The sequence below is a fragment of the Sapajus apella genome, unplaced genomic scaffold (genome assembly GCF_009761245.1).
Source record: "Sapajus apella isolate SASKATOON/1434 unplaced genomic scaffold, GSC_monkey_1.0 scaffold9, whole genome shotgun sequence".
Taxonomy (NCBI): Eukaryota; Metazoa; Chordata; class Mammalia; order Primates; family Cebidae; genus Sapajus; species Sapajus apella.
In genome coordinates, this window is record NW_022436949.1 from 40,526,129 (window position 1) to 40,539,378 (window position 13,250).

Consider the following 13,250-nt stretch of genomic DNA (forward strand, 5'->3'; position numbering starts at 1 on the left):
GGAGAGAAATCCAAAACACATTAAACCAGCTCAAGTTGGGAGAGAAATGCTAGCTGAAAATGAGAGACATCTGTTGAAACAATTCTGTGCTTTTTTCCTTCGGTTTTGCTAAATAATAAATATATAATTACCAGACAAAAAAGTCTGATTTAATCTTCGATAAAATTGCGATTCTGAAATAGTTTCGCAATTTTTAAAAGTTAACTTTGACATTCGCTCAAAATGTTTTTGAGTCTAAAAGCGACTCAAACTTAGGGCAACGAAAATCACACATTTTCCAAGCCTCAATGTTTTCACTGACATATACACATTTACAATCTTAAGGTGAACTCAGCCATAAGGAGAAATAGGAACAGCGCCTTTCCCCCCTCTTTTTTTTTTTTGTAAACTGTGTCAGAAATCCAAGCGAATGGACTCAGGGAGACTTCTAGTAGTTTGTTGTTGTTTGTTTAGGGAGAAAATCCAATTGACAACTTTCATCTCACACATATTTCTTGTTGGCGTTTCTTGCTCTTGAGAAAGAGCTCTTGCTCTGATTTGCATATGGCGTGATAAACAAAAGAAACCGTGATCATCTCACACACAAAAGGCCAGATTCGAGCCGGTCACTGGTCAAGAATGGATCCGGTCTGGGAGTTCTGCTTGAGAGAACAGAGATCCGCAAAGTTCAAATAGTACAAGCAGGGAGGCAAGGCTGCTGAGAGCCATCCCGCTCCCAGAAACGAATGACACAAGCAGCTTTTCCCGTGTGCCAGCCATTTCAGACCTCACCTTTCAACAGAGTGCATGCAACACGGACCGGGAGGGGGCGAGGGGGCTGGGGGACTGGGGGGCTGAGGGGCGAGGATGTTGAATGAGAAACAAAAACAAAACCGACCAAGAAACTTCCAACAAAACTGGAAAGGCCAACATATCAAAAAGTTACTCCTCCACCTCCGTGGATCAAAACGCAACAGGTTCCGAAGTGCAAAGCAAACACCAACTGCTGCAGGACACAACCGCCCGCTTTCGAGTTGGCTGCCGAAGTGCGGGTCTGAAATGATGCCGCGAATGCACAGGCACGCTCGCCCGCGCCCTCGCTCGCTCGGCCTCTCCTGCCCCGCCGGGTCCCCTGCCTCCGCCTGGCACCTATACATTCTATGTACATACAAAGCGGGCCCCCGGTCTCGGGAGGGCGCACGGGACGGCCGCAGCGCTAGTACCTATACATATGTACACGTGTGCACAGCGGTCCTCGCGACGCGGCCCCGCGGGGTCATAGCGCGGCGGCGTAGGCCGCAGGGTAGGGGTCCAGCTGGGGCTTGCCCATGCCCGGCAGCAGGATGTAGGCGAGCGGCGGCTGCAGCCCGGGGCTGGGCCACGCGCTGCAGTTGCACGGGATCATGTAGCCCGGGTTGCCCGGGCTGGGGTGCGAGTGCGTGTGCCCCCCGGCGGCCGCGGCCGCCGCTGCAGCCGCCGCCGCCGCGCCGTGGAAGGCGCCCGCGCCCGCGGTCGGGTAGCCCAGCGACGACGCGTACGGGAGGCCAGACGAGGACGACGAGATCTCTGCCATCTTGGAGCCCAGGTCAAGCAGCGAGTAGGGGCTGCCCGCGGCGGCAGCGGCGGCGGCAGCGGCGGCGGCGGCGGCCGACTGCGGGAAGAAGACGCGCGCGGCGGCGGCGGCGGCGGCCGCTGCCGCTTTCTCGGGGTTGGCGAGCAGCGACTCGGGCACCAGGCCTCCGCCAGCCCCCGCGTGCAGCCCGGCGCCCGCCTTGAGCGCGGGGTGCTCGGCGTCCGCCACGCCGCCCAGGCCGTAGGGCACCGGGAAGGCGAACTTGTCCTTCTTGAGCAGCGTCTTGGGCTTGCGCCGCGGCCGGTACTTGTAGTCGGGGTGCTCCTTCATGTGCATGGCGCGCAGACGCTTGGCCTCGTCGATGAACGGCCGCTTCTCCGACTCCGTGAGCAGCTTCCACTCAGCGCCCAGGCGCTTGCTGATCTCCGAGTTGTGCATCTTGGGGTTCTCCTGGGCCATCTTGCGCCGCTGAGCCCGCGACCACACCATGAAGGCGTTCATGGGCCGCTTGACGTGATCCACCGGCTTGGACATGCTCTCGCCCTGCCGCGGCTGCAGCCCGCCGCCGCCCGGGCCCTCGCCCTCGGCTCGGAGGAAATCAATGTTGGCTGCCCGAGGGGACCCGCTTGACCCGCCGGGGCTCGCCGCGCCCCACGTCGCGCCCTGGCGTCGCTCCCTCCCCGGAGGAGGGTGCTGGGGAACCAGCCCAGGGCCGCGTCGCACCCCGGGCCGCCCTAGGGTCTCCGGCCGAGCGCTCCGGCAGGTTGTCTCCGGGACACTCTAACTTCCCCGCGGCGGCAGTTTGCCCTTGACGTTCTTTGGGTGCTTCGTCTCCAGTGGTGTTTGCTCGCGAGCTCCCCGCAGGTAGCGGCGGCCGGGCAGAGCGCTCCTCCTCCTCCTCCTCGGTCGTTCTCTCTTAAATGCAAAACAGCCCCCAAAGTTGCGTCGCGGAGGCTCCACCAAGTTGAGCCGAGGAGCCCGCTGCCGCGTGCTGCCAAGTGCCAAAGGGGGCTCTCAGCGGCTGGAGTGTTTGGGTTCTCCTCGGTGACTTTCTCATTTGACAGAAGCAGATGGGGGTGGGGAAGGAGGGGAGGTGGCCCTGGAGGAGGAAGAGGAGGGGGAGGCGGAGGAGTGTCCGGGCGCGCCACGGGAACGCAGAGCACAGCAATGGATATAAATACAAATACAGCGGCACCAGCCGGTCTTCTTGGCTCCGGGCAGGGTGCGCCGATGGGAAACCCCCAATCGGCTGGGTGGTTTTTTTTTTTTTTTGGAGGGGGAGCTGTCCCCCGCAGCACCTGCCTCTCGAGTCCTCTCCGGCTGCTGGACTGACGGGAGGGGCGAGAAAGGAGGGTGGATGAGGCTTGAGCAAGCGTGGGTCGCCGGGCCTCAGAGGAAATTCTTCTGGCTCGCCGAGGAGCCGCGTCCGGCCGTCCCCTGGGCCATGCCGGCTCCACTCGCTCCGAGCCCTTCCAGGCCTGCAGGCCGACTTAGGGCTCCCGGAGCTCCCCCGCCGCGGAGAGGAGCGCAGGCTCCGCGCGGCGTCGCAGGCCGGGCACCGGCCGCGTCCCGGCCTCGCTCTTCTCGGCAGCCGCCCGGCACTTGCAACTAACTTCGCCCAAGTTTCCGGGGCCGCCGCGCCCCTCTCGGCGCGCTCCTGGGAGCGTGCGCCCGCGAGTCCGCCGCGTCTGGGGCCCCTCTGTCCTCGCTGCTGCGGCCAGAGCCGAGCCGGCGCAGGGGCGGAGGTGCTGGAGGAGGAGAGTTAAGGAAAACGCGCCATCACCTCAGTCCGCAGGTCCACGCTGGAGCAGCTCGCGCTCTCCCCACTCCCACGGCGCAGGGGGCCCCTTCCCGGCCCAGGCCGCCCTCTGCACCGGCTCAGGTGAGTGTGGCTACCTGTGTGTGTGCGCGCCCGGAGCCGGCACTGGGTGTGCATGTCCAGCTGCGGCTGTGTGTGTATATCTGGGGGCCAGAGGAGGAGGTGGAGCCCGGGACTCCGGGAGGGAGGAGGGACCAGCGGAGCCGCCTCCCGCTCCCACACCCCCAGGACCTCGAATTAACAGATCCCCTCCGCCCCCCGCCCCCTCCCAATTCTCCTCCTCCCACTCCTTTTCACTTGAGAGCAGGTTTAGGCGAGTGGAGAGTCCGGAGCGCGCCGCGGAGTCTGCGCACTGTTTGGCGTTGGCAACCCCTGGTGTCAGCCCCGGCTACCCAGGCGTGCAGCTGCCCTGGTTGCGGCCCCGGGAGCCTTGTCGGGAGGAAGAAGGCGGCGGGCAAGAGTAGGAGAGCCTCTCCAACTGTGCAGGAAGAGGGTTAAGCCTGGGGAAGGGAAGACTCACCCTTGAAATTGTTTGAGACTGTTCCTAGTAAGTGCTCATTTTCCTGGGAGGTCCAGGTGTTGCTTGCAACAGATGCTTCTCGCATTTTCTTGCACTGGTGAAGCACCCAGCCAGAGGTAGTGGAGTGAAAAATAGTTCAGGAGGGAATAAGGACACTCTTGGCAACCTTTCCGAAAAACAGCTAGCCCAGGCTGAGTATGCATCCTTGACTGACTATTCAAGTCTTTCAAAATTCTGTTTTGTTTGTCTGTTGTTTTAATCCTGGTCACCAGAACCATCTATATGCTGATCTCTTTAAGGTACAGTTAACTTACCGTGTCTCCCTTACATGCACAACTAAGGTGAAGGAGTTTAAAATTAATAAGTGTAAGTAGTTTCTGTGGAAGGCAGAAGTAAAACGTACCCATCACTCAATGCTGGAATATTTTCATGCTAAGTATAATTTTCTTCTTTAGTAGTTAGGGTAGTTTTTAAAAAATAGTTAACACGATGCAAAAGTCAAACAGCATGATTCTGTTTGCGTGTTTTCCTCACTTCTTGATATGCTGCAGCACACTTAGAACATGATCGGCCTGGAGGTTTTACTCATATGCTGGCCTGTCCTTCAGGGAGAACTTGCTTGCCTTCTTTCTTTGGCAGTTGGGATTTGACCTAGCCCCGTGGTATGTGCAAGTAGGAACATCTACAGACGGTTAACCTTTTAAGTCTTCATGCGATTTATATTCGGTTCATACAGACAAACACACAGACACAAAAGCTTTGATTGTCATTATGAACGTGAATTAAAACTGTTTCAGGCCGTCAGATTTATTTAAAAGTTAGGCTTGTTCATTTTAATAAAAGAATAGGGACTTAAAAAATTAGAGTTGTAGTAACAGAACTGTGAATCAGCAGTGGCATGTTTGTGTTTTTCTGAAACTGTCGTATTGACAAATGCTAATTTTGTATCAGTTATGCCCTTGCATTGTTAAAACAATTGGACTGATTTCTCCAGAACCGTATTCCTTTATAGGCTCTGTAAAGACACTCTTGTCACTCACAGACTTTGGCTAGGGCAATACGAAAACACTAACAGGTGTAATTATATAGACCGGAATATTAAATGTACAGTTTTGTGATGATAAACTACAAAATTATCATCTCCGAGCTTTTCACCTACTGACTGGTATAATAGGTTTGAGACAAAAATATGATACACTGGCACACAAAGAACATGTGTATATATAGGGCACAAGACATGAAAGCTGTTATTCACTAAATATTGTGAATAAAGTTGAATCTAATCGTGAAAATTATTTTGACACACAAAAAGGGAGAAGGATTATGAAAATGTGTTTTATATTAGTGAGTTAAATGATTTCGTACTCTTCAAATTTTAGTTTAAAAATCCACTGCAATTAAGTATTACATTAGAAAGAAATGTTTGTATATATGATTGAAATGTATGCTTATATGTGCAATATTTTATAAGAATAATATATGTAAAGTTCTTTGGCTATAGTTTTTTCAGTATACATTTACAATATTGTCTGTCTATTGGTATTAAATGAGCCAAATTTGAACGTTCTCAAGTCCAAGAATGTTGAACTGTGGGTAACAAAGGTGTCATAAAAAGAAAATGACTCTTTGTGTGCTTGTCTATTCACCAAATGAAATTTCCCACGTTTCAAAATAGGAAAGATTTGGTTTTAGTTTTTGGCTTCTAGGGTATCAATATTCTTGGCCTAAACCCTTCACAACCAAAGAAAGAGCCCTCGCAATCAGCCATGCATTAAAGGAAGGCAACGCTTTGCTGTTATTAACCAACCTTCACACCTCTTGTCTGAATCTGGTTGAGCTTTTAACAAAGTAAATTTTCAAGCCATTTTCATTCATATGTACCAAAATATAAATTCACTTATAATTTCCTCATATCTTGTGTTTGAATTGATAGAGGTATGTTTTTGTTCTTGTGCATTTTGTCTTAAAGATGAAAAAAATCCCAGCATATAGGAAATGGAATAGCCTGTGTGAGTTAACAGTGAAGGAAAATAAATTGAAGGAGAAGTGTAAGTTTGATGGGCTTTATCTTGTCAACTCTTGATTGTAATAAACAGTATAATTTGATCAGTAGAATTGTGTGTCTGTATTTTCCGGTGGCCACAGTGATACCTGTGATTGCAAATGTATCAAATCAGAAACTGAGTGATGCTCCTTCAGAAAAAGTTTGTAGGTCTGTGTAAATTCAATTTTCACTTCTCCCTCTTCAGTTCTCCCCAGCAAATGGTCTCTTTTCAATTCTAAAACTTTCACTAGGAGGCAGCAATGAGATTGTTGGGGAATAAAAAATACCTTAGCAACCTGACAGGCTGGCTTGCTTGCTTTCTCTTCCACGAGGGTGGGGAGAATACTTGGGTCCCAATGTGAAAGGAATAATTTTTCTCCATCTTTTCATCCTCCTCTCTCTCTCATTGGGGTTTCACCCAGGTGGCTCACTATCACATTTTTCTAGAACCATTCTAGAACCATGGGGGTGATAAAACACAGCAAAGACAGAAAGCCAATGGAGAGAAAGCCACCCTTGCACACTGAGAGCTGGCAGCTATTGTTAGAGAATGTTGGGGATCTGTACTTAAGCAAGTGTGGTGAAAGAATTCAGAAGCTTTCATACCTGCATAGAGAGGTGATATAGCCTGTTTGTCCTGTTAAGAAGGAAATGAGAAGACTGTGACAACATCATCTCCATAAAGCCAGAGAGACAAGAAGGTCTGAGGTCAACAGTCATGATGGAAAGCAACGGCTATAAGAGTGGCCCTTCACCAGTGCCTGCCAATTTCTTATCCTTTTGAGATTTTTGTCCTTTTATTCTTGCTGTTCTTGCCATGCTTGGAAACTGGAAATATACAGATCATTCATGGAGAACGCCTTTCCTCATGTCTTCTGAGCAGGGCTCATGCAGGCTGACATTTTCAAAAGGAGCTTTACCTAGAGGACAGAACACGAAAAACAATGTCAAAAACAGTCCCCTTCTGCCACCGCCCCCCCCCAAAACCTAAGAGAAAAAAGACAACACGAACCATTCAAAACAGACGACTTTACGACATACCTATGTCAGATCCCAAGAATCCTGTAAAAGCATAATTTTCTTAGGATGAGAGCCTTTTTTGTTTTGTAAGGGAGAGAGAGTTAATCCTGAACAAAACTAGAAATGAATGAAGGAGGGTTGGACAGTAGGGTGTCATTGGCCTATGTAATGAAAACTTCCAGCCTTCTGTAGCTGTTAAATGAGGAGACTGGCTTTTGGTAGGGTGGGGTTCCTTGTGAATTTCATCACCACCCATGCCCTGGTTTATTTTGAGAAAGAACAAACCTGAGAAAGGGGATTCTCTTAAGTATCCCAGCACGGCGGTAGATAAGCCATGCTTCTGGCTTTACATAAGTCACTCTGATCGTCCCCATTTCCACCTTCTGGATTGCGCAGCCCTGTGCTTTCCTGGCACTCAGATTCCGGTTCCCATCTAAGGACGGGTCTGCTTTAGAGCTCAATTGCTGAGCAATTCTGCTCCTTAAAAGAATAATAATAATAATAAAAATACATAGCTATCAGTTATTGAGTTCTTAAGATACCACACCTTCTGCACACATTGTATTTAACTTTTAGGAAAACCCTATGTTATAAGCATTACCATCTCTAGTTTGCAGACTATGAATGAAGCCTTAGAGCCAATGAGTAAGTAACTTGCCTAAAGTCACACAACCATAAGAGGAAGAACTGGGATTTGAACTAAGCTGATGTTTTTAACCACCAGCACTTAGAGTCCCAGTAGAAGGCTCAGCCCCTTTCCAGCTCAGATTCTCAGTTCCACTTACTTCTCCAAGCTTTCTGTGACTCACTCACCACCCCACTCCCTCTATGACGGAGTGCCAGTGGCAATCTCTCCAATAAGGCATTCCAACCCCACAACAAGGACACCCCAGTCAGAAGAAGCAGTCTCTCCAAGTCCCATCCCTGCTGTTCTGGGGCCAGGCCTCCCCTAGCTCCCATAGTCCTCAGCACAGATTTGGCCTTAGGGGCAATCCACTATCCCTCCCTCCCACTGCAAACACTGAACAATTGCCTGCCCTGAATAAACCCTATTTCTACCCTTTCTCTGATAGCCAAAGGCTGCTCCAACAATGTTATCTAATCTCAGTCTTTACTTTCCCCCAACCCTACTTCTCCGGCCCTTCCCCCCCTTTCTACCTTTCCTTTGTGAACCCCAAGTACACAAAATCGGTTTAATCACAGTTCCTGACTCTTGATACACTCTCATAACTGGTCCATCAATGGCCCAGTTTTATTTAGTTAATTATATTTAACAATTTAGCAAGTGCCTTTATGAGTCCACCACTCAAAATAAAACTTGCCAATGAACCTGTATCTAACTAAATTATCTCTCCAGTAAACTCTCTACTCACCTCGCCCAATCCAATGTGGCCATTTTCATTCATATCGTTTTCCATCTAGATGTATGCCTTAAAAATATGTTTTTATTTTAATGTGTTTTTAACATAGAAGTTTTCGTAAGTTAAATACTTTGTATATAATCTTTATTATCTAACTTTCATATATAATCTTTATTGTATCACTTTGGATTCATCGGTGTTACTGCGTATCACTGTAGTTCATTCATTTTAGCTGCTGCTAGTATTTGGTTGTGCAAATATACCACAGTTTATTGCTTGCTGTCCTGTTGATGAGCATGTGGGTTGTTCTCAGTTTGTAACCATTATAAACTGGCTGCTATATGCATTCTTGTTTGTGTCTACTGCTGGACATGCATACAGGTGAAAAGCTGTAAAATTGGGAAACCCACCTAGTGCCCTTTTTCCAAATGGATCCCTTTGAGTTTCTGCTCATTTTTGATTTTGTTTTCTAGGCATTCAGAGGTTTTTATATTTTTGTCCCAAGTTTATTATTTATAGGAGGATTGGTCTTATAGGAGCCATTTTTGTGTTACCAGCATCCAACTGAAATTGATTTTTATGTATAGTATGAGGTTTGACATTTTTTCCATATGGATACTCAATTTTTTAGAGCCATTAATTTTTAAAATTGCCTTTTTATCCGCTCATGAGTGCTACCTTTGCCCTAAATAAAATTGATGTAAATTGGTTTCTGAGCTATTTTGGTTTACGTTTAAAATTTTTTCTATTGCACTATCTTAATTCTGATAAAGAACAAGTCCTCCCATCATTTTCATCTTACTTAAAACTATCTTGGCTACTCTTGGCCTTTGCATTTCTATATAAATCTTAGAACAGATTGTCAGTTTCCAAATTCTCTCTCTCTCTTCCCCTCCCTCCCTCCCTCTCTCCGTGTCTCTTTCTCTCTCTCTCTCTCTCTCTCTCTCTCTCTCTCTCTCTCAACAAGTTCTTGCTCTGTGGACTGGGTTGGAGTGCTGGGGCATAATCATGACTCATTGAAGCCTTGACCTTCCAGGGTCAAGCATCCTTCCATCTCAGCCTCCCAAGTAGCTGCGACCACAGGTGTGTGCCACTATGCCCACTATTTTTTTTTTTTTTAATTTTTCTGTAGAGACAGGATCCCCTTATGTTGCCTAGACTGGTCTCTAATTCCTGGGGTTAAGAAAGTCTTCCCACCTCAGCCTCCCAAAGTACTGGGATTACAGGCATGAACCACCATGCCTGGCCCCAAATATTCTTTAAAAACAAAATTAAAAAAAAACGTTAATTAAGATTGCCACAAATCTCTAGGTTGATTTAGGGAGAATTGACATCTTCACATTGTTAACACTTCTAAGTCATGAACTTGGTATCCCTCCATTAATTTCATTGTTCTGCTGGGTGCGGTGGCTCTCGCCTGTAATGCCAGCACGTTGGGAGGCCGAGGCAGGTGGATCACAAGGTCAGGCGCTTGAGACCAGCCTGACCAACATGGTGAAACCTCATCTCTACTAGAAATACAAAAATTAGCTGGGTGTAGTGGAGTGTGCCTATAATCCCAGCTACTCAAAAGTCTGAGGCAAGAAAATCACTTGAACCCCGGAGGCGGAGGTTGCAGTGAGCTGAGATCATGCCATTGCACTCCAGTGAGACTCTGTCTAAAAAAAAAAAAAAAAGAAATTTATGCTGCTGAGCAGTTTAGGAGAAAAAGAGACAGACAGAGAGAGAGAGAGAGAGAGAGAGAGAGAAATTCCATTGCTCTTTCATTTATCTCAGTAATACAGTTTTCTGATAAAATTCTTACACATTTATAATTCCTAGGTTTTTAAAGAATTTTTGATAGCATTACAAATTGCATATTTTAAAGATGATATCTCTTTTATTTATTTATTTTACTTTTTTGAGATAGAGTCTCACTCTGTCGCCCAGGCTGGAGTGCAGTGGCGCAATCTGCAGCCTCCATCTCCTGGTTTCCAGCGACTTTCCTGCCTCAGCCTCCGGAGTAGCTGGGATTACATCACACACCATGCCTGCTAATCTTTGTATTTTTAGTAGAGATGAGGTTATCACTACCTTAGCCAGGCTGGTCTCGAACTCCTGGCCTCAAGTGATCCTCCCGTCTCAGCCTCCCAAAGTGCTGGAATTACAAGTGTGAGCCATGGCACCATGCCAAGATGGTATCTTTTAAAAAAGATAGTGTCTTTTTAAGACTTTTATTTTCTGTTTGTTGCTGGTATATAGAAATACAATTAATTTTTCTATACTGAATTTGTAAGTAGCTACCTTGTGAAACCATTTCTATTTTTTATTTTTGTTGTTTGTTTTGAGACAGAGTCTCACTCTGTCACTCAGGGTGGACTGCAGTGGCCTGATCTCTGCTCACTGCAACCTCCACCTCCCTGGTTCAGGTGATTCTCGTGCCTCACCCTCCTGAGCAGCTGGGACTATAGGCACGTTCCACCATGCTCTGCTAATTTTTTGTATTTTTGGTAGAGATGGCATTTCACCATGTTGCCCAGGCTGGTCTCAAACTCCTGAGCTCAGGCAATCCACCCACTCATCTTGACATGCTAAAGTGCTGGGATTGCAGGCGTGAGCCACCTCACCCGGCCGAAAACCATTTTTAATTCAAATCATTTATTTGTAGTTTTTTTTTTTTTGAGATTTTTTCTATGTACAAAATCATGTCATCTGTGAATACTGAAAGTTTTCTTTCTTCTTTTCCAATTCTTAAATATTTTATTTATTTTTCTTACCTTACTGCACTGTCTAGATTCTTCCGTTCATAGCTGAACAGAATTCGTGTTGGTATGTGTCCTTGTCTTTTTCCTGATCAATGTATGGCATGCTGGGAGTCCCCATACTCTTTTCAGAGCTTAACAGCCTAGTTAAGCCCTGGTCCCATTGCCACTCAATCACATGCATCTATGTATCTTCCTGAAATTATGCTTGGTTATACTTTTCTTAGTTTAGACAGTTGACCAAATAAGTCATTTAGTCTTCATCTCTAGGACAAGAGCTCCACCTGGTTCAGTACACGAACTCTGAACACCGAAGCAGTAACTCCTTCCTTCATTCCTCCATCAGCTTAGCATAGATTTTGGCCAAATATAATTGCTCAGCACTGGCCTGGTTATGGTATTAGGCTATTTGCCTCAACTTGGTTTTACGCTGCTGTGCTATTTGCATCTCACATGAAGGAGCGTGGCCTCAGCACCTACACTATTGGACACAAACTCCAGAGCCTGTGACATTGGGCCAGTTTTCTGTAGTTTCTTCCACCACTTCTGGAGCGTGTGACTGCTTGGTTCAGCCTCAGTGCCTAGTGTCTTGAAAACAAGCCAAGACCCCCAATCACTGCACATGGTCCAAACATTTTAAATGAGGGTACTTGTATAACACCGTAGCGTTCCCTTTCTCTAGAGACAGGGTAAAATAACCCACGAGCAAGTAAATGCCATAATTCCTTCTAATTTTTGTAACTGGAATGTAATAAGAGGACACCAGACAAGAATTCTGAAGTATTCAAGAATTGTAATTAGTCTGATAGCAATCTGCACCTAATCATCCCAGCGGCCTGAAAAGTTAACTCATGACCTTAGTGGACTTATCACCCCCCTGGTATTTGTAGAGCCACATTGTAATTTAGTGCTTTGTTTGTGCACTAAAGTGTTTCTATACACTAACTTCCTAGTTGACGTGTCCTTTTGTTCATTATCAGCCGCCAATTTCACATTCCAGTCGGTTGTCAGGAGTGGCTGGACTCTCTGATCATAGGCAAGCCTGCAGCATTGCTTTTCAATGCACTTTTAAAACAGTATTTGACATTTATGCATGTATATTGTCTACGAGCAAGTACATCTATTGCTGTCAAACAAAGCCCTGGATTAGATAAAAAATTTGTCTTTATTTATTTGAGGCCAAAGGGGGCTTTCATTGTGGCACGGGGCTGGCTTAATAAAATTATGACTTTACTGTTAGGGACATGTGGCAATGAGTTAAGGGGCTAGCAACAACCTAGCAAGAAAATACTATCTATCTGATGGATTTGTTGGTAATAATATGGAGTTACTTTTTCTTTTTTTCTTTTCCTTTTTCTTTTTCTTTCTTTCTTTTTTTTTTTTTTTTTTGAAATAGGGTCTTACTCTGTCACCCAGGGTGGAAAGCAGTAATGCAATCTCAGCTCACTGCCACATTGACCTCCTGGGCTCAGGTGATCCTCCTATCTCAGCCTCCCAAGTAGCTGGGACCACAGGTGCAAGCCACCACACCCACCTAATTTTTGTATTTTTTGTATAGATGGCATTTCATTATGTTGCCCAGTGAAACTCCTGAGCTTAAACTCCTGAGCTCAAGCAATCTGCCTGCTTCAGCCCTGCCGAGTACTGGTATTACAGGCATGAGCCACTATGTCCAGCCTGGAGTTGCCTCTTCTGTAAACCTTTTCTGACACAATTTCAAGAGGCTGAGTTGATGAGTCCCTGCTTTATGCTTCTTCATACCCTGGATCACCAATTATTCTAGTGCCAGTACCTCTTGGTTACAATTGTTAACTCACATGTGTTTCCTTACTTAACTTTACACACCCGGAGGGCAGGGACCATATCTTACTGATCTTTGTATCTCAGCACCTAGCAAGGCTCCTGGCAACAGGCCCTCGATAAATTGTTGATGAATGAACAAATGAATCAACTATATGCTCTGAATCTGTTTGCACACAGCCAAGGAGAAAGGAGAGGTTCAGGACTTAACCTCATGATTCAGACACAGGATTATTAAACTAATCTTAATTAATTAATTAATCTGAATGAAGTCTAGAGTAGTGCTGGAAATGAAATGACTTAAACACTGCTTCTGATACCCACAAGTAACGCTCCCACATTTTTACCTTCTATCATCAGTGTAGTTCAAGTGTAATCTGCCCCACCTCCCCT

At 46.7% G+C, this 13,250-nt stretch overlaps 1 protein-coding gene across 1 annotated transcript in view; it reads right to left on the reverse strand.

Annotated features, from left to right (window-relative positions):
• The window catches only part of SOX21 (SRY-box transcription factor 21), a 2,951-nt gene extending 373 nt beyond the window's left edge, over window positions 1-2,578 (reverse strand). Inside the window, exon 1 of the mRNA XM_032277482.1 lies at window positions 1-2,578. This exon is cut by the window's left edge and continues 373 nt beyond it. Within this exon, the coding sequence (XP_032133373.1) occupies window positions 1,256-2,086 (831 nt within the window). The 5' untranslated portion in view covers window positions 2,087-2,578 and the 3' untranslated portion in view covers window positions 1-1,255.
• Window positions 2,579-13,250: the final 10,672 nt, after the last annotated feature.